Genomic DNA, 20,722 nt, shown 5'->3' on the forward strand with positions numbered 1-20,722 from the left:
ATGGTGGCTTATACTGTTTTTAATTGTGAAAAGCCTTCTGATCTCTCCGTGAAATGTTGCACTTAGCTTGTCGGATAATTGTAGGAAGTAGTGAGGAAACACTTGTGTGAAGGAAGCTGATGAAGTCGTCTGACTTTTTTTGTATGCAATACTCAGATCTTTCTTTGGTATATACAGTGTTGTAAATAGTTTGAATTTGTTTACTCTGTTACAGAACAGACTGACACCTGCAAATGTTATGGTGCTTGTTACTTTAAAGTATGTACTTGTAAACATTTTTAGTTCTGCATAGAAAAGAGAATTCAGGGCAGCTTGGAATACTCTGCCTACCACTCTGAGCAAAATACTGTGCAGTATTACCTGACTGCAGTACGTAAAGCGGAGTTCCACCCCCAAAAATAATTTTTGGGAGAATTTACCCACCTCTAATGCCTGTTACTAAGGGGGGTCCCTCGTAGTCTGCCTCCTTCGGCGCCTGGGCTTCTGACGTCACTTTCCTCATTGCAGGAAGGGAGAGTGCTTCTGTCCTCCTTCCCCCCCCCCCCCCCCCCCCTTTGTTGTCAATCATCTGGGACACGTGACAGGTCCTAGATGATTGCGCAGCCAGTCACGGGGCGTGGCTCGCGCATACGCAGTGGATGCCTGGTTGTGAAGCCACAGCTGGGTGCCCACAGGTAAAATACTGTCGCCGCTGAGCAAAGGGGGAGATGGGCGGGGCTTCGATCCTCCACATCGCTGGACCCTGGGATAGGCAAGTATCCCATTATTCAGCAGCTGCAGTATTTGCAGCTGCTGACTTTAAAACTTTTTTGTTTTTGGTTTTTATTTTATTTCTTTTTTTTGCAGTACACTGCTTTAAGTCTCTCTCAAATTATTTATAAACCCTAAGGTTGTTCAAGGAATGGACTTTTACACATTCATGAAGGGGACCTGTTATAGATGGGAGAGGGGGGCAAGATAATTGTGTGTTCTAATTTAAACTACAATCAGTGCAACGCAAAAACAAGTCCATAAATTATTCACAAATCCTTGGAGAAATAATATTAAAAGTTTCAAGTATATGCCACTGTGAAATACCAGTGTCCAATAAAACATGCAGGTGCGATGAGCGAGTCCTTTCAGTCCGCCACAAGTAATATCAGCTTCTCGCCTCCCTGATTCGACCTAAAAGGTCAAAAAGCCTTCCACCACACAGATGGGATATTTCACAGTGGCATATACTTGGAGCTTTAATATTTTCTCTAAGGATTTATTTGTGGATTATTTATGGGCTGTTTTTTTTGCACTGAACTAATTGTTTATTTATTGAGGTCTTGTGAATTGTACTTATTGTGTTCAACATACAATGTTTTTTTTTTTTTTTTTCTTAAATATCTGCGCTTAATATTCTGTCTTATGTGTTCTACTAATGCCTGACTTATGTGACTTTGTCCCTGCAGTGACCATGAAGGAGGAAATGTCAGTGCCCACACCAGCCATTTGGTGGGCAGTGCTCTGTCTGATCCTTACCTCTCCTTTTCTGCTGCCATGAATGGTCTAGCGGGTCCTCTGCATGGACTGGCCAATCAGGTATGGTGTCTGTTTCTTTGCAGTCTGCAATAGTTTAAAATGTAGTGGGGTGTTTATTTTTTATTTTTTTTTATTTTTTTATCCCCCTATACCATGTCTGTGCTTATTTTCAGGAGGTGCTGGTTTGGCTAACAGCCCTACAGAAGGACTTGGGTGGTGAGGTATCCGATGAGAAGCTGAAAGACTACATCTGGAACACCCTAAATTCTGGAAGAGTATGTACATTTTATGGCCATTCTTTATGAAGTGTAAGCTGTTTCTGCTACTTATCAGTTTGATTTATTTATTTATTTATTTTCCTAGGTGGTACCTGGATATGGTCATGCCGTGCTCCGAAAGACAGATCCCCGTTACATGTGTCAGAGAGAATTTGCTTTGAAACATCTTCCTAATGATCCAATGTTCAAATTAGTGGCTCAACTTTACAAGATTGTACCTGATGTGTTACTGGAGCAGGGCAAAGCTAAGAACCCCTGGCCCAATGTGGACGCTCATAGTGGAGTCCTTCTACAGGTAAGATTGAGATAAGTATGCAGCATTCTTGTGGGGTTGGTGTGTTTTTTTTTTTTTTTTTTTTTTTTTTTTTTTTAATGCTACTTTCTTATTCTCGGCATGAGCAACCTGGGCAAACACCATTGCAGATCGTTCAGGTGAAAAGTGGTGGCCTTCTCTTTTTTTTTTTTATTTATTTATTTTATTATTATTACTATTTACACAATATTAAAGCTGATCTGCAGGCAAGCAACCAAATATGTAGTTGACATGCATAATCTCTATAATTCTAGCTTAGTTCAGTTTTATAATCCAGGTATTAGTGGCAACACATCAATCCTCAGTCTGCATCTCCTCTTCTTAATGTGAATAGATATTGTTATGCAAAGCAGTAGGCCCCTGATATTCTTGGAGCACTGGGAGGGGAGGTTACTTGAGTTTTTTTTTTTTTTTAATGGTTAACCCCCCCCCCCATTTGTTGCAAGTTCAGCTTTAATCCTTTCACTGCCAGGTCTGCACAGCAAGGATTTTACACACCTTTCCAGTGGCTACCACCACCATAATTGTGCGTCAGATGGAAACATTCGGGCGGCTGCACTGTTGCCCAATTTGCTTCCACACATTCACGGTAATGCCGGTGTCTTGTCTAATAACGTCCTCCATCGGATAGTGTCCGCTGTGTACTGCGCATGCGCAGTACACAGTAACACAGATTCCGAAAATTGCCGAGGATGAACGGCGCCTGCACCATGAGTCCAGGTTCTATCCCCACTATCCAAGTGGACATAGAGTAGGAATAAAAAAGAGCCGAGCGCAGCGAGGCCGAGCCCGAAGCATGGCGAGCGAAGCTCGCCCACGAGGGGCCCTTTAATACTCACAACCTTATGTCCGCTTGGATGGTGGGGCTACCACCTCCACTCACGGCGCAGGCGCCGTTCAGCTTTGGAAATTTTCCGAAGCTTCGTCTGCTCCGTACTGCGCATGCGCAGTACGGGGAGGACACTATTTCATGGCCGGACACTATACGGCAGAACACCGGCTCCAACCACCCCCCTTACCCATCTGCAGGTCTGGGACTGGCATTTTTGTTTGCCAACAGGCAAGGGGGAATACGTCTAAATGTTTCTCCCTCCCTCCTTGTTGGTGACCCAGAAAGCGTCATGTTTGACAACGTTTCCGGGGCTGCCTCTCTATGTCCCAGGCCAGCTTGGCCAGAAAAGAATGTACAGTGGATATAAAGTCTACACATTGCTGTTAAAATGTCAGGTTTCTCTGATGTAAAAAAATGACAGATTAAAAAAAAATTCAGAACTTTTTCCACCTTCACATGCATGCGATTTGACAAGTCAAATTGCAAGCCAAATCGATGGCAATGGCAGCGTCTGAATCGGTGCACTGCCGCATTTGCCACACCGATTCCCAAAAGTAGTTTCTGTACTACTTTTTTGTTGACTTTGGGGTGCGATTTCCATTGGCATCTGTGCAGATTTCTCTGAAATGGCCCCCGAAGTCAGGACTGACAGGCAGGAATGAAATTGTGCAAGTTCAGCTGAACTTACACAATTTCTATTCCTGCAGTCACTGTGATCTATAAACTGCACAACTCCATTAAACAACAAACTGAAATCTTTTAGGTGGTGGAAAGTAAAAATAAACTAATATGGTTGCATAAGTGTGCACAACCTTAAACTAATACTTTGTTGAAACACCTTTTTGATTTTATTACAGCACTCAGTCTTTTTGGGTATGAGTCTATTAGCATGGCACATCTTGACTTGGCAATATTTGCCCATTCTTCTTTCCAAAAACACTCCAAATCTGTCAGATTGTGAGGGCATCCCCTTGCACAGCCCTCTTTAGATCAACCCACAGATTTTCAATCGGATTCAGGTCTGGGCCATTCCAAAACTTTAATCTTCTGATGAAGCCATTCCTTTGAGTTGGCTGTATGCTTTAGGTCATTGTCTTGCTGAAAAATGAACTTTGCCCTTAATGTTCAGTTTTCCAGCAGAAGCCTGAAGGTTTTGTGCCAATATTGACTGGTATTTGGAACTGCTCAAGATTCCCTCTACCTAGGCCTCTGTTCCAGCTGAAGGAAAACGGCCCCAACACTTACTGCCACCACCACGCTTCACTGTGGGTATGGTGTTCTTTTGGTGATGTGCATTGTTTTAGAGCCAAACATATATTTTTGGAATTCTGGCCAAAAAAGTTCAACCTTGGTTTCGTCAGACCGGAACACATTTTCCCACATGTTTTTAGGAGACTTCAGATGTGTTTTTGCAAAATTTAGCTGGGCTTGGATGTTTTCCTAAGAAAAGGCTTGCTTCTTGCTACTCTACTCTATAGCCCAGACATATGAAGAATACGGGAAATTGTCAGATGTACCACACAGCCAGTACTTGCCCGATATTCCTGCAGCTACGTTAATGTTGTTTTAGGCCTCTTGGCAGCCTCCCTGACCAGTTTTCTTGTCTTTTCATCGATTTTGGAGGGACGTCCAGTTTTTGGTAATGGCACTGTTGTGCCATATTTTCTCCACTTGAAGATGACGGTCTTCACTGTGTTCCGTGGTGTCTAATGCCTTGGAAATTCTTTTGTACCCTTCTGACTGATACCTTTAAGCAATGAGATCCCTCTGATGCTTTGGAAGCTCTCTGCGGACCATGGCTTTTGCTGTAGGATGTGAAAATGTCAGAAAAGACCTACTAGATTTGGTGTTACGCACAGGCACTTTAACCACTACAATACAGGGCACTTTCGCCCCCTTCCTTCCCAGCCCAATTTTCAGCTTTCATCGCTCTAGCGCTTTCAGTGACAATTGCGCGGTCATGCTACACTGTACCCAAATGAAATTTTTATCATTTTGTTCGCACAAATAGAGATTTATTTTGGTGGTATTTATTCACGACTCCGTTTTTTATTTTTTGCGATATAAGCGCAAAAAAGCGGAAATTTGGAAAAAAAACAATATTTTCTTTTTTCTATTTTAAAAGAAATCCAATAAAATCAAATTTTGTCATAAATTTAAGCCAAAATTTATTCTGCTACATGTTTTTGGTAAAAAAAATTCAGTTAAGTGTATAATAATTGGTTTGTGTGATCACGGACATATGTACGCAAATGATCATGTACATATGTGTGCAGGTGATCACGTACATATGTGTGCACATAATCATTGGGACAAGTGATTTTAGTGGGACATATGTGGGGGACATGTTTTTATTATTAGGGACATGTGTTTTTATTTTTTGGGGACATGTATGTTTTGGGGACATGTGTGTTATGGGGACATATGTGGGGACTGTGTTTACACTGTGTGGTGTGTTGTGTGTTTACACTAGACTGAAGATCAGTGAGTAAAAAGCTGTAAAAAACAGCTCATACTCACTGATCATCAGCCGGCTGCAGCAATCTGCTCTCCTCTCCTCAGCGATGACTTCTGTGTGAGGAGAGGAGGAGCCGATTGCCTAGCAACCGGCTGTTTGTTTACATCACATGACGGCCGTGATTGGACACGGCCGTCATGTGATCAGGAGGGCCAATCACAGAGCCCTCCTGCCGATCTGAGATGCGCCGTGTCCCGGTGACACGGGCGCTTCGGGATCGCGCCGCTGTGCGGGCACGCGCGCGCGATCCCGCTCCTCCTGATGGACGTTCCTGAACGTCCTATCAGGAGTAGACGGCTCCCACCCGGCCGTATATGTGCATTGGCCGGGTGGGAAGTGGTTAAACGATGGCAGGTGTGTACTGACTCCAATTTAACATGAGTTTGAATGTGATTGCTTAATGCTGAACACAGCTACATCCCCAGTTATAAGAGGGTGTGCACGCTTAACCACACTTACACCCCTACACCCCCCTGCCCCCCAAAAACATTTTGTTTGTTTTTCAATTGAGTTGTACAGTTTATAGGTCAAATTAAAGGTGGAAAAAGTTCTGAAATGATTTCTTCTTCTTCTTTTTTTTTTTTTTTATTTTTTTTTTTTACACAGAAATCTGATATTTTAACAGGGGTGTGTAGACTTTTTATATCCACTGTATTGTCAACAAATCATCACATAGGGATAATGTTCAAAATCAGTTACAAGTCACAAAATCGCCCCCACATGTACAAATGTAAATGCATACGTCGAAAGGCGCCTATGCTTGAAAACATTGATTTCGATATACATGTTACATATCGCCTCACACACCAGAGTGACCACAATAGTTCTAGCACCAGACCACCTCCATAACGCTAAACTGATGACCTATAGGGGACTTTTAAAGTGTCTATGGAAAATATAGGGTACTTAGATTTGTTGCCATTTCACTGGTGCACGCAAATTTGAGGTTTGACATGTTGGGCACTCAATTATTGGTTAATTTATTAAGTTTGCGTGCCCTAAAATTAACTTTAGTGTATTTTTTTTTTTTTATTAAAAATTTGCATTACTTGGACCTTTAGACTTCTCTTAGACCTGAGGCAAGAGAAGTCTGTTATAATGTGCAAATATCCTGAACACACCTGCACATTATGGTAAAAGCTCCTGGGTGACTTGTAAGCCACCATCTCCCAGAGTGCAGCCTACCTGTTAAAGTGCCTTACTCCCTGCTCCATTTTGATGTGCTACCCTGCCTGATGCCATGTAGCGCTTGCAAGGAAAACGTTTCGACCAGGCCCTCTTCTATGGCAAATAGACGTATTCATTCCTATGAATAAGCAATACTCCCCTGGAAAGCTGGAGGCTGCCATCAGTACGACTCATTCATAAGAATGTGTGGGGCTGTAGTGTGCCTTGCATCATGCCATTTTAAAGCCTAGGTTTAGTCAAAAATTTTTTTTTAAGAAAATCAGCACATTACTTACAAATGTAATGTATCCCTTGTCCTGATGGCTGCAGAATTCCGATTTCTCCACCCATCCCTGCTGTTGTAATATTATGATATTGCAAGGGTTAATAGAACCAAGGGACCGGTCACCCATTCATTATTTTTAAATCATAGAAACAATACACTTGTTACTCTGTTCCCTCTCAGCGCAGCATAGCTGGCTTTGCTTCCTTAAAGCCAATTGTGTTCCTTTCTTTGTCTCGTGGCACAACATGCATTTGCTAGGCTTAGGCATAGGCACAGCATGGCTCACTGACCATCAGCCACCATTTGGAGGACACCAATGACAAATTACTCAAAAAGAAATTTAAGTACATACATTGACATATTGAGAGACATTTCTGCTGCAGAAAAAAACAAAATTAATAGGCGGTATTTATAGATCTTGGCTCATCATTCTACAGGCTAAAGCAGTGCTTTTTGTTCATATCCTGCTGGCTTTGCAGAGCCACTGAAGTTGGCTGTTCCGTTTGTCACATGTGCATGTTTTTAGAGCAAAAACAGACTGCAAACCCTGTTTTGGTGGCCTAAAGAATGTGCAAACCTAATATTTCATAATCCTGACTTGATCCTGCTGTACCATCTACTTCTATGAAAAAGTATACTGTTCTCTGTATTGCTTCCTGTGTATGAAATCCCTGGTGTTCCTGCCAGTCCCTCTGATTTCCTATTAAAAACGGACCACACTAGGCATGAGGAGAGGCGGTTTTCTAGCTGTGTTGGGAATTCAGCCTGCTCCCCCCCCCCCCCCCCCCCAAGCACAGCCATTCACTGGGAGGATCAGTGTAATGCAATTTCTCCTCCCTCAGCTCTTATGCAGCTGAGAGTAAGGGTGTGTGATCACTTGTAAAAGGGGGAAAGGTATTTGTAATGTTTTATATGTATATACCAGTTTTGCCTTTCATTTCTATTTTAAACTGGGTGGGTTGTGTGTGTTTTTTTTTTTTTTTTATTTATTTATTTTTTTTTATATAAGAGATTATAGAGACATTCACCCTGAAGTTAAATAACCTTGAGTTGATTTCTCTACACATCAGCTGTATTTTAAAAGCAGAGGTTGTGAATATCGGCAACTTAAAGGGGAGTTTTCTCTAGTAAAACTATTTGCTTGTGATGAACCTGTGTAGAAACCTAACTGGATCCCTTACTTTTTTATGCAGCTACAGGAAGATTTTAGTCATCTGCAGCACCTGGCAGTGAAATCTGATTTTGTTATTGCCATATAAAAGTGATTTCTATAGATCTGTTGTATTTGCATTCTTCAAGTGTTAAAGTCCACCTGCAAGTTAATGTTATAATGTGCTAATACGCATTATGACATACCTAGCTTTTAAAAAGAAGCCATCCAGTGGCATGCTGACAGGGCTTCCTCCTTCCCCTGGTCTTCCTTCTGGGTTCGCAGGCTCAGACTATGAATGGCTGAGCCAAGATGACATCATTCCTATGGCACAGGTATGCTGTCCCTTCAGAGTGCATGTGCCGGTGACCTAATTCCTTGTGAATATCTCTTAAGCAGTGCAAGTTTAGGAGATATTCACTGTACCTACAGGTAAGCCTCATAGGCTTACCTGTAGGTACAAATTAAATATTTTATTTTTAATATCTTTGAACATTGTAGTGCTCTCCTATTCACAAGCTGCTGAAGCAAGTGGATTCACAGCAATAAGGAGTCTGTTAACTGCTCCCATCATAAATTAACTGGCAACTAACAATAATCAGGTTGTACAGTTATACGTGTGTGTGTGTGTGTATATAGCAGTGATGGCGAACCTTGGCACCCCTGATGTTTTGGAACTACATTTCCCATGATGCTCAGCTACACTGCAGAGTGCATGAGCATCATGGGAAATGTAGTTCCAAAACATCTGGGGTGCCAAGGTTTGCCATCACCGGTATATAGAATGCGTGTTCTGCTTTGAAATACCTCTGTTACTTGTATAGCAAATGTTTCTTCTCTAAGCAAGCATTTTTTTTTCTCATCCATCTTCCTTGCAGTATTATGGAATGAAGGAGATGAATTATTACACAGTCCTCTTTGGAGTATCACGAGCTCTCGGTGTTCTATCTCAGCTCATCTGGAGCCGAGCGCTTGGATTTCCACTGGAGAGGCCCAAATCCATGAGCACAGATGGCCTCATGCAGCTTGTTAAGGCAAAATCTGGTTAAAAGAATGGAAAAAAGACGGCTTCCCCCATCCTGGAGAAGAGCCAATCAAAAGACAGTACACCTTTTGTTTCTACAGACTGCTTTGCACCCTATTGTCTCCTGAGCGCTGACAAGAAAACACTTCTGGTTGTTTATGCTGAAACATGTCATCTTCTCAACACTCTGTATTTCCCTTCCCTGTTGGAGAGGCCTAACCTCATTCTCCATCAGGAAAGGGTACTTGTGCTGCCGGTAGGGATCAGACTAATGATTTCAGCCACACTAGTTAACAGCATCCACCCTTTTACTTATTTATAAACCAGGTACAGTTATGTATAGCCCGCAGGACGACATATCACAATATGCAACTCTTTATTTTTGTTTCAGAGTTCTTACTAAACTGTGAAAAAGCAGAGACCAATGCAATTGGAATAGCATAGGGTCATTTCATTTAGAAGCCCTGTGACAAACTTACAGCTTTTCATCCCTTATCACTAAATTACATGTATCGCCACTTCCAACCACAGATGATACCCAATACTGATCTATACAAATGCATAGTCCATTGTAAAGCAACCCATTCAAGATTAATCGTGTACATGGGAGAGGAATCATGCATTTGTCACTGGCATCTTACCCCTGCTGGCTGCTTTTCTGGGAACTTTTATTTTGTTTTATCGTTTTTATTATACAGAGGAATTTTCCTACCCGACTTCACTAAATGACCAGGAACTGTCCAGTAGCAACACTTGCTGAAAGTATGCGCAGCTTTTATTCCTGGTTTTTGTGTCCCCTGTAAAGCTTTTATTTCAGCTGTTTTTTTTGTTTTTTTTTATGTATAGATTCTTGCCTTTGCCTCCAGTACCTGTCATGTCATCGAATGTGTGAACAGCATTTGTTTGTTTTTGTATGTTGAGGTAAAGCCACTGTGACTGAAATGACAGTTTCAGATTTGCTGTTTCTTAGCTTTTTTTAATTTTTTTTTCCTGCGCCTGCTTCCTCGGCACAGTGGTTTGCTAACCCCAGTTTTTTTGGGGGCTGCGTAGAAGAGCTACATAGTAAAATTGTACACTATTCCGAAATACTTGATTTAGATATACATCCACAGGAGTCCTATTTGGTTTTGCAGAAGTTGGGTGTAGTTGTCTTTTAGGAATCAGGTTGCCATTTCACTTGGCATTAATTTAGAATGCAACTCATTCCTTCTGGGTAACTGACATCACAAGGAGCTGTCCCACACATGTAATAGTAGTCTGTTAAAGCCGTCTTCCTCGGCAGCACTGGTTTCATCCATAAGCAAACCGTATAAAAGAAAGGGAATTAATAAGACCCAGCTATAAAAAATACACTCCTCCACCACCCTCTAACTGATTTTTATTTTTTTGTTATACAGCCCTTGTCTGTGCAGGCAAAGACTGCAGATTACAGACTGATGTTCAGATTCACAATAGACTTAAGGTTGTTCTGTATAAATGCAAAATAAATGTTTTTATTAACTACATCAAGTCAACGTGTGCAAATCATTACCTTTTTTCCTTAAGACCATGAACCCATGGTATTTCTTAGACCATAAACCCATGCTATGGCATTTCTGTATCTAAAAAAAAATTACTAGACACACTTCTCTTCAAGGGTAATTGAAAATTTCACTTGTGACTTCTCTGCATAATTGAGACCCTTTCTTAACTTTCCTGGTTTTCAAGGACAAAATCCTTTAATTGCAGACATTAAAAGGATTGTAAATCCTTGCCATTTTTTCACCTTAATGCATTCTATGCATTAAGGTGAAAAACCTCCTTTGCTGCAGCAGCGCCCCTGAGCCCCCCTTATACTTGAGCCCCGTAATTCCCACGACGGGAACAAGCACACCAGCTCTGATTGGTGTCTTGTGTGCTGATTGGATAGATTGATAGCACAGCCATTGGCTCCCACTGCTGTCAATCAAATCCAATGACGTGGGTGCTGGGGGGGTGGAGCTTCTACAGACGCAGCAGCAGGACACTGGAGCGCGCCCTAATGGGTGTCCACAAAGGAGAGTGCTTCTCCATTGGGGCACTCGAGAAGAGGGAGGAGCCAGGAGTGCTGCGGAGGGACCCCAGAAGAGGATGATTGGGGCCACCCTATGCAAAACCAACTGCACAGCGGAGGCAAGTATTACATGTTTTTTAAAACTAACCTTTACAACCACTTTAAGGACAATGATACGGTCTCTTTATGCATAGTATAAATTGTAATGGCTGCTACATTTGAAAATCAGTTGGCTGTATAACTGGCTTTGCATTTAGAACTTGGCGATAACTAGTTTTATACCTCATGCACACAGGATGTTTTTACAGCTGATGTTTTTGTTTTCCTGCCTCTGTATGCCCCTCTGTTAACCAAATGTGTGCACGGAATTTTAGAGGCAGGATAAACAAACAAATCTGCCAGTGTGTCCAGTAGCAGCAGAGTTTGGGCAGAGAAAAAGCTTAACGCTTGTAAACACGTCTAAATGGGTGTTACAGCTAGGCTCGGGAATCAATGCCCAAGCGCTTGATGCCTGTAGACGCACCTAAAGGCTTGTCAAAGGGTTACGCTTTTACATGCATCAGACTTTTATTTATTTATTTTTTTTCCTGCAAAAACACTGCTACCTACCACGAGACCTTAAACACCAGCTCTTTTTATACATCCAGGGACAACAGTGTTGCAAATGTAACCTATTTTTACTCTGTGCCATGTGATCTGAGAGCCCAGGCCAATTTAAACATTGCTTTTAACATTGAGGCTCGATTCACACTGCCGCGACGGCAAAGTTGTACGACTTTGCCAAGTGACTTCTGACTTGATGCTTAGGAGCCTGTTCAAGGGCAGAAATCGCACCCAAGACAGACCAAAGTAGTGCAGGAACCTTTTCTAAAGTCGGAGTGACTTATGTAGCATCAGTTAAGACGGCTCTCCTAGGGAAACATTGAATTTGACACATCATATGACTTGGAGTCTCAAAAGTCGGAACCCACGGCGCAGCAGTGCGACATGAGCCTTAAGCCGGGTACACACTAAGTGGGTTTTTTCTTCGTTTTTTTTTTTTTTTTTTTGCTTTTGTGCAAACTGAAAAGACAGCACCGCAGAGACTTTGTATTAACCATGCAAGGTTAGTTCAGTGATCTCCCCTGGTGTGCTGTTGTGTTCTGACAGGGATGCCCCCCCCCCCACCACCAGAACACTCTGATCAGCACGCACTGCCATTGGCTGAGAATGCTGACCGGGGGCGGAGTCAGCTGCTTGTTTTCCAGGATACACATACCAACAGACACATGGGCCACATGTCAGACATTTATTTTTGTAGCTGTCTCTAGATAAATTGAGAGTAATGCTCTGATCACACTAGTGCAGTAATATGCATGTTGGCACTCTGTATGCATTCTGTGCTATTTTAGTTAAATAAATGTGGACACTGTCATTACCTATGACGACACAGGTTTACATTCTTGGTGTAGTTAACCTACCATCGTGATTGAGTCCAGCCCCAGCTGTCATTCTTATTTGGAGAGGCTGCACTTCCCATACTGTATGACCTTTCATAGCGTGTGGTGCAATCCTGTGTGGGTGACAAAACTATGGGGTAAATATAGCAGGCAATAAATAGGCTCAGTTCACACACCAGAATAAGATCCTTATTTTCAAAAAGGGCTCTTTTCAGTTGACTCCAAGGAGTGAAATGCTAGGCACGTGGCTGAAATTGCAAACATTGTCCTAGAGCTTAAAGGATAAGTTCACCTTTCAGAACACGTTGCACCCATTTTCAGGGTGTAACCTGTCATGAACGGGTGGGCCCCCCTGCACCTCCCTGCTCTGGAAACTTCCCCCTGGAGAAGATCTGAAACGCTGTGTAGTTCATCTCTTCCTATCAAATTGTGTGTGCTTGCCCGTATGGGATGTACAGGCACACAGATATACTGGCAAATCTCCTGGAGACCTGCTTGACACCAGCAATCGGCTGATCGCGGGTGCAATGCTTTACAGGTGCCAAGAGAAGTGTTTTTTTTTTTCTAAAAAGTGAACTTTTCTTTTAAGCCAGGGGTAGGCAACGTTAAAGAGGAAATAAACCTTTATGGGTTTTACTTCCTCTTTTGCTCACTGCAAAGCCTGCAAATGAAAAGCATAATTATACTAGCCCATTATGTGCCATTTTCCTGCAAAAGAATCCAGCGATGTCCTCTGTGTAGGCAGCGTCCATCTTCTGGCCCCTCTTCCTTCCCGGCTGTGGGCTCCGGCTCTGTGATTTGCCGGAGCCGTGCGATGTCACACTGGCGCATTCGCATGGGGGCTGCGATTAACGGCACAGGCTAGGGAAGAAACGGTACTTTGTTTTGTGGAGATCTACCTGAACAGCATGAGAGAAGTCAGATCACCAGACCCAGCGATGCCGTCTCACACTTGATTTAAGCCTCTAATTGCTGTACTACCACCTTGCAATTGTGTGCATTACATGGTAATCAAGGGTTTAAATCGGGTGACCTATTGCTCCACACCAGCTGTCAAACACACTCAGATCACTTTTCAGAGAAGCAGTGGTGCCTGTTGCACTTGTGAATGAGTCCTTGCATTTAGCAGCAGCACTGTTGGGGCTTGTTTACACAAAGTTATGGGGGCGGTAAAACCCTGCCGTTGAATTGCGGCTTTACAACCCCCAATCCTTGCCTCCATTTAGCTGCTTAGGAAGCAGCCAAAGGTGTACACCACATGCAGGAATTAAACACCCTGTTGCTTTGGGTGGGTGTTGGTACCTGCCAAAATACATCTTAATCATAGGGTTTTGCCACCCCACAATCTACAAATGTAAATGAGCCCTTATAAGGCTGCTTTCACACTGATGTGCTGTGGTTTACCTGCACTGTGGGTGCTGTGCATCTTCAACTGTCCAGGGTTAGCAGCGCTTTGCCATAGTCTTCTTCTATTATATCCTGCAGATGGGGTGCGCTTTCAGAAAGTGCACCAGACCTGCAGTATATAATGTCTATGGCTAAGCACAGCAACCCTACAGGAAAGCTGCAGGTACACTGCACCCAGTGTGTGTGTGTAAACCGCAGTACATTAGTGTGAAAGTATCCCTATACTATTATGCCCAGTGCATTGCTTCACACTGACCTGAATATCTCCTCTTTACTGCTGCTGACACCACTCTGGAGACCTCTAGTCGGTATAAGAGGTGGAGTATCACTCTGTATGGGAGAGGAGGCTTTGGCTTGCACGACTCTTGCTCCCTATTACAACTTTTACAAGTAGTCCCTTTGTATTGCACGCTGCTGCTCTGGGATGGTGGGTCGGCAAGCCCAGACTGCGATCTACTGGTTGCTAACCTGTGTTTTAAGTGCTGTGAATTGAGCCAAATTTTAGGCATTGTCACCCACCCACCCACAGATCGCTAGGTTGATTGCTGGATTTAGCAGAGTACACTGGAAACATGGCACAGTTGGATAGATTTCAGAGTAAGGCTGGATTCACACCTATGCATTTTTTGTGCTTTTTGCAGATTTGCACTAAAGTCCATTTAGCATGGTTTCTTATGGAACACGTTCTGTAGTGCAAATCTGCAAAAAGCACTAAAACTGCATAGGTGTGAATCCAGCCTAAGGGGGAAAGGTGAGCATTCTCTCTGGGCTCAAAAAAATTACCATATTTCTGTACCTCCTGCCATTTTCATCTGAACATGGGCAAAAAAATAGATCTGGTGCCAGGTTCTTGCCATCCCTCACAGTAAGGGAAACTACCACTAATGAGACACATTTAAAACTTCTTCAAGGCTTCTGCAAAAACTGGAGCAACTGTATGATTACAATTATGAAACCTGACTACAGACAACTGTTTTTCACTAAAGCCTTTAAATTAATTTTACTGTAATTGTCCCCCCCCCCCCCCCATGCTTTTGTTTTGATGAAAGCACCCACTGAGCTCCTTAGATGTCCATCCTCCTGGTCTGCAGTGGCAAGGATTTGCAGGCCTATGTAATACTACGTATGTAAGGGGGAAAAAAAAACTGCTCTCTAATTTTAATTGTGAGAATTTTCCCACAGAAGAAGGTATTTAGGCAGTGATATGTCTCCCTCTGTCTGCTGAGAGTGGAAGAGCAGCATCCAGTACTCCAAATCCCATCATGCCTCTGCCTCTAGGAGTCAAGCCTGTGATTGTTGGGTTCGTGCAATGTCTCTGCAGCAACTGCGTGATGCTATCATGTCAATATGAACCAAAATCTGAGGAATGTTTCTAACACCCTTGTTGAATCTATGCCACAAAGAAGGCCGTTCTGAAGGCAAAAGGAGGTCCAACCCAGTACTAGAAGTGCACCTAATAAAGTGGCCGGTGAGTGTACATGAATGAGTCCAGAGAGTAACAATTCTCTGGTCCAAAGTTGAGTGGTGTGGCCCAGGGTTCTGTCTTGGGGCCAATGCTGTTCAATTTGTTTATTGATCTAGACTGGTTCAAATTAAGCACTCAGTCTCAGTGTTTGGGGATGATAGCAACTTGTGCAAGGAAATAAATGCACAAGATGGAGCATCATTACAGCAAGTACTTGACAAAATAGGGCAGGGATATGCAATTAGCGGACCTCCAGCTGTTGCAGAACTACAAGTCCCATGAGGCATAGCAAGACTGACGGTCACAAGCATGACGCCCAGAGGCATGATGGGACTTGTAGTTTTGCAACAGCTGGAGGTCCGCTAATTGCATATCCCTGAAATAGAGGGTTAGGCATCATGGCAGATAAAGTTCAATATTGAGAAATATGAAGTTGTGTACTTGGTGCCAAAAATACACATGCAAATTACACACTAGGAGGTGCTTTTGGGAAAAGAGATGATGGAAAAGGATCTAGGGTTGCTCGTAAGTCAGACTTGGCAATAGCATACAATGCCAAGCTGTAGCTGCCAAAATACTATCATGGTAAATTGCCTGGGCAATCACATTTCCAAACTGCAAGATTGTGGGGGAAAAGGGGGCTTTCCTCAACACAGTGTTCTGTTTTATGGCGCATGCACAGGATTAGGCCCATGGACTTTTGCACCTTATCGAGCTTGCATTGTACCACATTTTTAAGACGGTAAGTACTGCAACAGTTTGTTTTATTTTATAGATTTTTGTTAATGTAGTCAGGTTAAGAGTAGGCCTCTTCTGACACTTTATTTACAAGTAAAAATCTGTGTTTTTTGCCAGAAAATTACTTAGAACCCCCAAACATATACAGTGCTTTGAAAAAGTATTCATACCCCTTGACATTTTCCACATTTTGTCATGTTACAACCAAAAAAACATGAATGTATTTGATTTGGATTTTATGTGATAGAACAATACAAAGTGCCACATAATTATGAAGTGGAAGAAAAATGATAAATTGTTTTACATATTTTTTTTTTTTTTTTTACAAATATCTGAAATGTGTGGCATGCATTTGTATTCAGCCCCCTTTACTCTGATAACTCTAACTAAAATCTAATGGAACCAATTGCCTTCAGAAGTCACCTAATATGGGGCGTGGCGGCGTGAAGATGCATCTTCACAGGGCTTCTGACCGGCGGCTCTCCTGCAGCCATACAGCGCTCTATTACTGCACATTACCCACACCTGCCTGTCTCCTCGGACGTCTGGGGAGCCCAACCACCATCCACCTGCTTCCGAGACCAGATGGCCTCCACATCAGCAGCCGCGAAGATGGCGCCGGTCTGCCATGCTGCTACTGACATTGTGGAGATCATCAGTGTCCCTGATCCTCCTTCATAGGGGCAGAGGCTGCTACCTACACATCAGACCAAAAAGCGTACACGCTGTAGCCCACTTCAACCACAGGGTCTCCCTCTCAGTGCTTCCTCTGAACAGAGGCTGCCCACAAGAGCTGATTTGGAATCCCTCGTGCAGAGAATGGAGACAGCCATGAAGGGTGAAATTCAAACTATCAAGCAGGATGTGTCTGTGCTAGACTCTCATGTTACTGTGATAGCACAGGAAGTGAGTGCAGTGTTCCAATCTGTACAAACCTCCCACTCTGAACTTTCTGACCAAAACATACAACTGCACCTACTTCAGGATGACTTGGAGAATTGCAGCAGAACATTCGGTCGAGGGGGGGTGCTGGAATCTATCCCACGTTCAAAATTACAGTATCTCACAAAAGTGAGTACACCCCTCACATTTTTGTAAATATTTTATTATATCTTTTCATGTGACAACACTGAAGAAATGACACTTTGCTACAATGTAAAGTAGTGAGTGTACAGATTGTTTAACAGTGTAAATTTACTGTCCCCTCAAAATAACTCAACACACAGCCATTAATGTCTAAACCACTGGCAACAAACGTGAGTATAGCTCTAAGTGAAAATGTCCAAATTGGGCCCAAAGTGTCAATATTTTGTGTAGCCACCATTATTTTCCAGCACCTCCTTGAAACCTTTTGAGCATTTTAGTTCACCAGAGCTTCACAGTTTACCACTGGAGTCCTCTTCCACTCCTCCATGACAACATCCCATACCTGGTGGATGTTAGTGACCTCGAGCCCACCTTCTGTTTGAGGGTGCCCCACAGATGCTCAATAGGGTTTGGTCTGGAGACATGCTTGGCCAGTTCATCACCTTTACCCTCTTTAGTAAGGCAGTGGTCATCTTGGAGGTGTGTTTGAAGTCGGTATCGTGTTGAAATACTGCCCCGCGGCTCAGTGTGGACCATGCTCTGGTTCAGTTTGTCGCAGTACATGTTGACATTTATGGTTCCCTCAATGAACTGTAGCTCCCCAGTGCCAGCAGCACTCATGTAGCCCCAGACCATGACACTCCCACCACCATGCTTCACTGTAGGAAAGACACACGTCTTTGTACTCCTCACCTGGTTGCCGCCACACACGCTTGACACCATCTGAACCAATTAAGTTTATCTTGGTCTTATCAGACCACAGGTTTCTGTAATCCATGTCCTTAATCTGCTTGTCTTCAGCAAACTGTTTGCAGGTTTTCTTGTGCATCATCTTTAGAAAAGGCTTCCTTCTGGGATGACAGCCTTCAACCTCTGCAGCAATGTTGACAGCACTCATATGTCTATTTCCCAAAGACAACCTCTGGATATGACACTGAGCACGTGCACTTACTTTCTTTGGTCGACCATGGTGAGGCCTGTTCTGAGTGGAACCTGTCCTTGTAAACCGCTGTTTGGCCACTGTGCTGCAGCTCAGTTTCAGGGTCTTGGAAATCTTCTTATAGCCTAGGCCATCTTTCTATAGGACAACAATTATTTATTTTCAGATCCTCTGGAAGTTCAACATGGCACCTCATGACAAAGAACTCTCTGTGACCAGTATGAGAGAGTGAGACCTTGTAACACTAACGAGTGACATGACACCGGGGAGGAAAAATGCCTAATTGGGCTCAATTTGGACATTTTCACTTAGGGGTGTGCTTACACTTGTTGCCAGCGGTTTAGACATTAATGGCTGTGTGTTGTGTTATTTTGAGGACATAGCACATTTACACTGTTATACAAGCTGTACACTCACTACTTTACATTGTAGCAAAGTGTCATTTCTTCAGTGTTGTCACATGAAAAGATATAACAAAATATTTCCAAAAATGTGAGGGGTGTACTCATGTTTGTGAGATACTGTAGGTACAACCGTCATCGATGTCTTCAACTTTTACCACCCGCCGGACTCAGATCATCATCGAACTCTGGGCCCGCGATCTGATCCATCTGACAGACCTAGAGACGTCCTCTGCTGTTTACAATCTTTTAACCTTAAGGAGGATATTCTGCAGCAGAGAGAGGTCAGGGATGGGTCCCCCCAGTTTCAACACAGAGACGCGGCCAACACCCCAATACGGGTTATGGTTCATTATGGGGTAATCAGCAAGGGTGGAATTATTATCCACCACCCTCTTCAACCCGAGGACCCCCTTATGGTCAGAGATTTGGAACTCCACCTTATTATAGTCACAATCCCAACCAACAGGGAGGGCTTGTTTCTAACCAAACCCAAGCATATAGTGGAGACAATTACAGCCAGGTGGTACACTATGATGAAGGCCATGGGGGGAGTGAACCTAGTTATAATGTTCCTGTCCACAACTCTTTCTTTCCATTGAGTGAGATGGGGGGGCCCAGTAAGTGGCCCGGAATTCCCGGAAACCAGTTATGCGAGTAATATGGGCCATCAGAATGGCTCATTTGGTCCCAAAACCATGGAACGATATGATACAAATACTACTGAGAATCATAATACACAAGGTTGGGGTTTTCCCAGACCCAATTAAGGCACAAAAAGGGCCGTAGAATTAAAAGAGGAACTAGGGGGAGGTGTGTTCAGTCCCAAAAGGAAAAAGACATAATAGGAACTGGGCTTTATAATCTGAACTCCCATGTACTTTCAGATTCAGAAATAGGAGTGCTAGATAAGGGTCTGAAATTTGCTCCACCGAAAGGTTTGAGCAAATTTCAGACCTATATGGACATTCATAAATACGTCCGCAAATTCAGTATTAAACGACATTTTGCATCCAATTCTACTAATAATCGGTTGAGAACAACGGAATATCAACATTCCGGTTTGTCTAACGCCTCATTGTTCAATCCTTCTGGTACCCTTGCCCCCTCATTGAAGGTTTTTATGAAGGTGATGTCGGCACCCGAAGCCAATCTCTCGATCGTCTCTCGGGTGCTGCCGCCGCCATCTTGGGTATGGGAATCAGGAAGTGGAGCCTTGCAGCTTCATTTCCCGGTTCCCTACTGCGCATGCGCGAGACGCGCTGCGCAATAAGGATGGTCCCCGCTGTCTCTGGGATCCGTGTGTTTCCCAGCAGACAGCGGGGGACCTTCGGAAAGGGGGCGTAGATTCTGCAGATATCTATGCCGGAAGTGGGTGCAGATACCTGTACTGTACAGGTACCTGCACCCACCTCCCCCCGAAAGGTGGCAATTGTGGCGCCGGAGGGGGGGAGGGTTCCAATGAGCGGAAGCTCCACTTTAGGGTGGAGCTCCGCTTTTGGCTGGGCTAAAACCCCAGGAAGGGATTTGATTGGTTACAGCTGACATCACGTCGCTGTATACAATCATCCCCCGTGAGCTTGGTTTGAGTGCTGTTGAACATTATTTTTTATTGAAACTCCAACCCTGGGGCCAACCACATAAAATACATCATGGAATTGTTAGAATTTGTGGCAACGCACAATTTCTTCTGGTTTAATGGACAATATTTTTGCCAAGACAGGGGCATGGCCATGGGGGCTAAATACTCCTCTAGCAAATTTGTTCATAGCCCAGTAGGAGGAGGATGCCGTCTATGCCCAGGGCAGACCTGAGGTCTCCCTATGGGCAAGGAATATAGACAATGTCCTCCTCCTATGGCAGGGTAGCAGGATAGCCTTGGGTGAATTAATGGATTCTCTTAATTCTAATAATAGAGGTATACATCTCACCTATGAGGCTAATTGCAGTCAGATCAATTTCTTAAACCTCAAAATAAGGGTTGGAGAAGAGGTTTGTCACCTCCACACACTTTAAGCCCACGAAATTCATATATCCCAATGGAAAGCTGCCTCCATGCCTCGTGGCTTCAATCGGTGCCCAAAAGCCAATACATGAGGTTGAAACGGAATTGCACAGACTCGGATGAGTTCTTAAT

The 20,722-nt window shown here is 43.5% G+C and overlaps 1 protein-coding gene across 1 annotated transcript in view; it reads left to right on the forward strand.

Moving 5' to 3' along the window:
• The window catches only part of CS (citrate synthase), a 52,131-nt gene extending 41,549 nt beyond the window's left edge, over positions 1-10,582 (forward strand). The window contains exons 8-11 of the mRNA XM_077483375.1: positions 1,440-1,569; positions 1,683-1,784; positions 1,873-2,082; positions 8,932-10,582. Coding sequence (XP_077339501.1) covers positions 1,440-1,569; positions 1,683-1,784; positions 1,873-2,082; positions 8,932-9,102 — 613 coding nt within the window. The 3' untranslated portion in view covers positions 9,103-10,582. The remainder of the gene's footprint in view (positions 1-1,439; positions 1,570-1,682; positions 1,785-1,872; positions 2,083-8,931) is intronic.
• Positions 10,583-20,722: the final 10,140 nt, after the last annotated feature.

This window comes from Lithobates pipiens, unplaced genomic scaffold (assembly GCF_037356315.1).
Source record: "Lithobates pipiens isolate NorthernLeopardFrog02 unplaced genomic scaffold, aLitPip1_a1.2 Scaffold_16, whole genome shotgun sequence".
Lineage (NCBI taxonomy): Eukaryota > Metazoa > Chordata > Amphibia > Anura > Ranidae > Lithobates > Lithobates pipiens.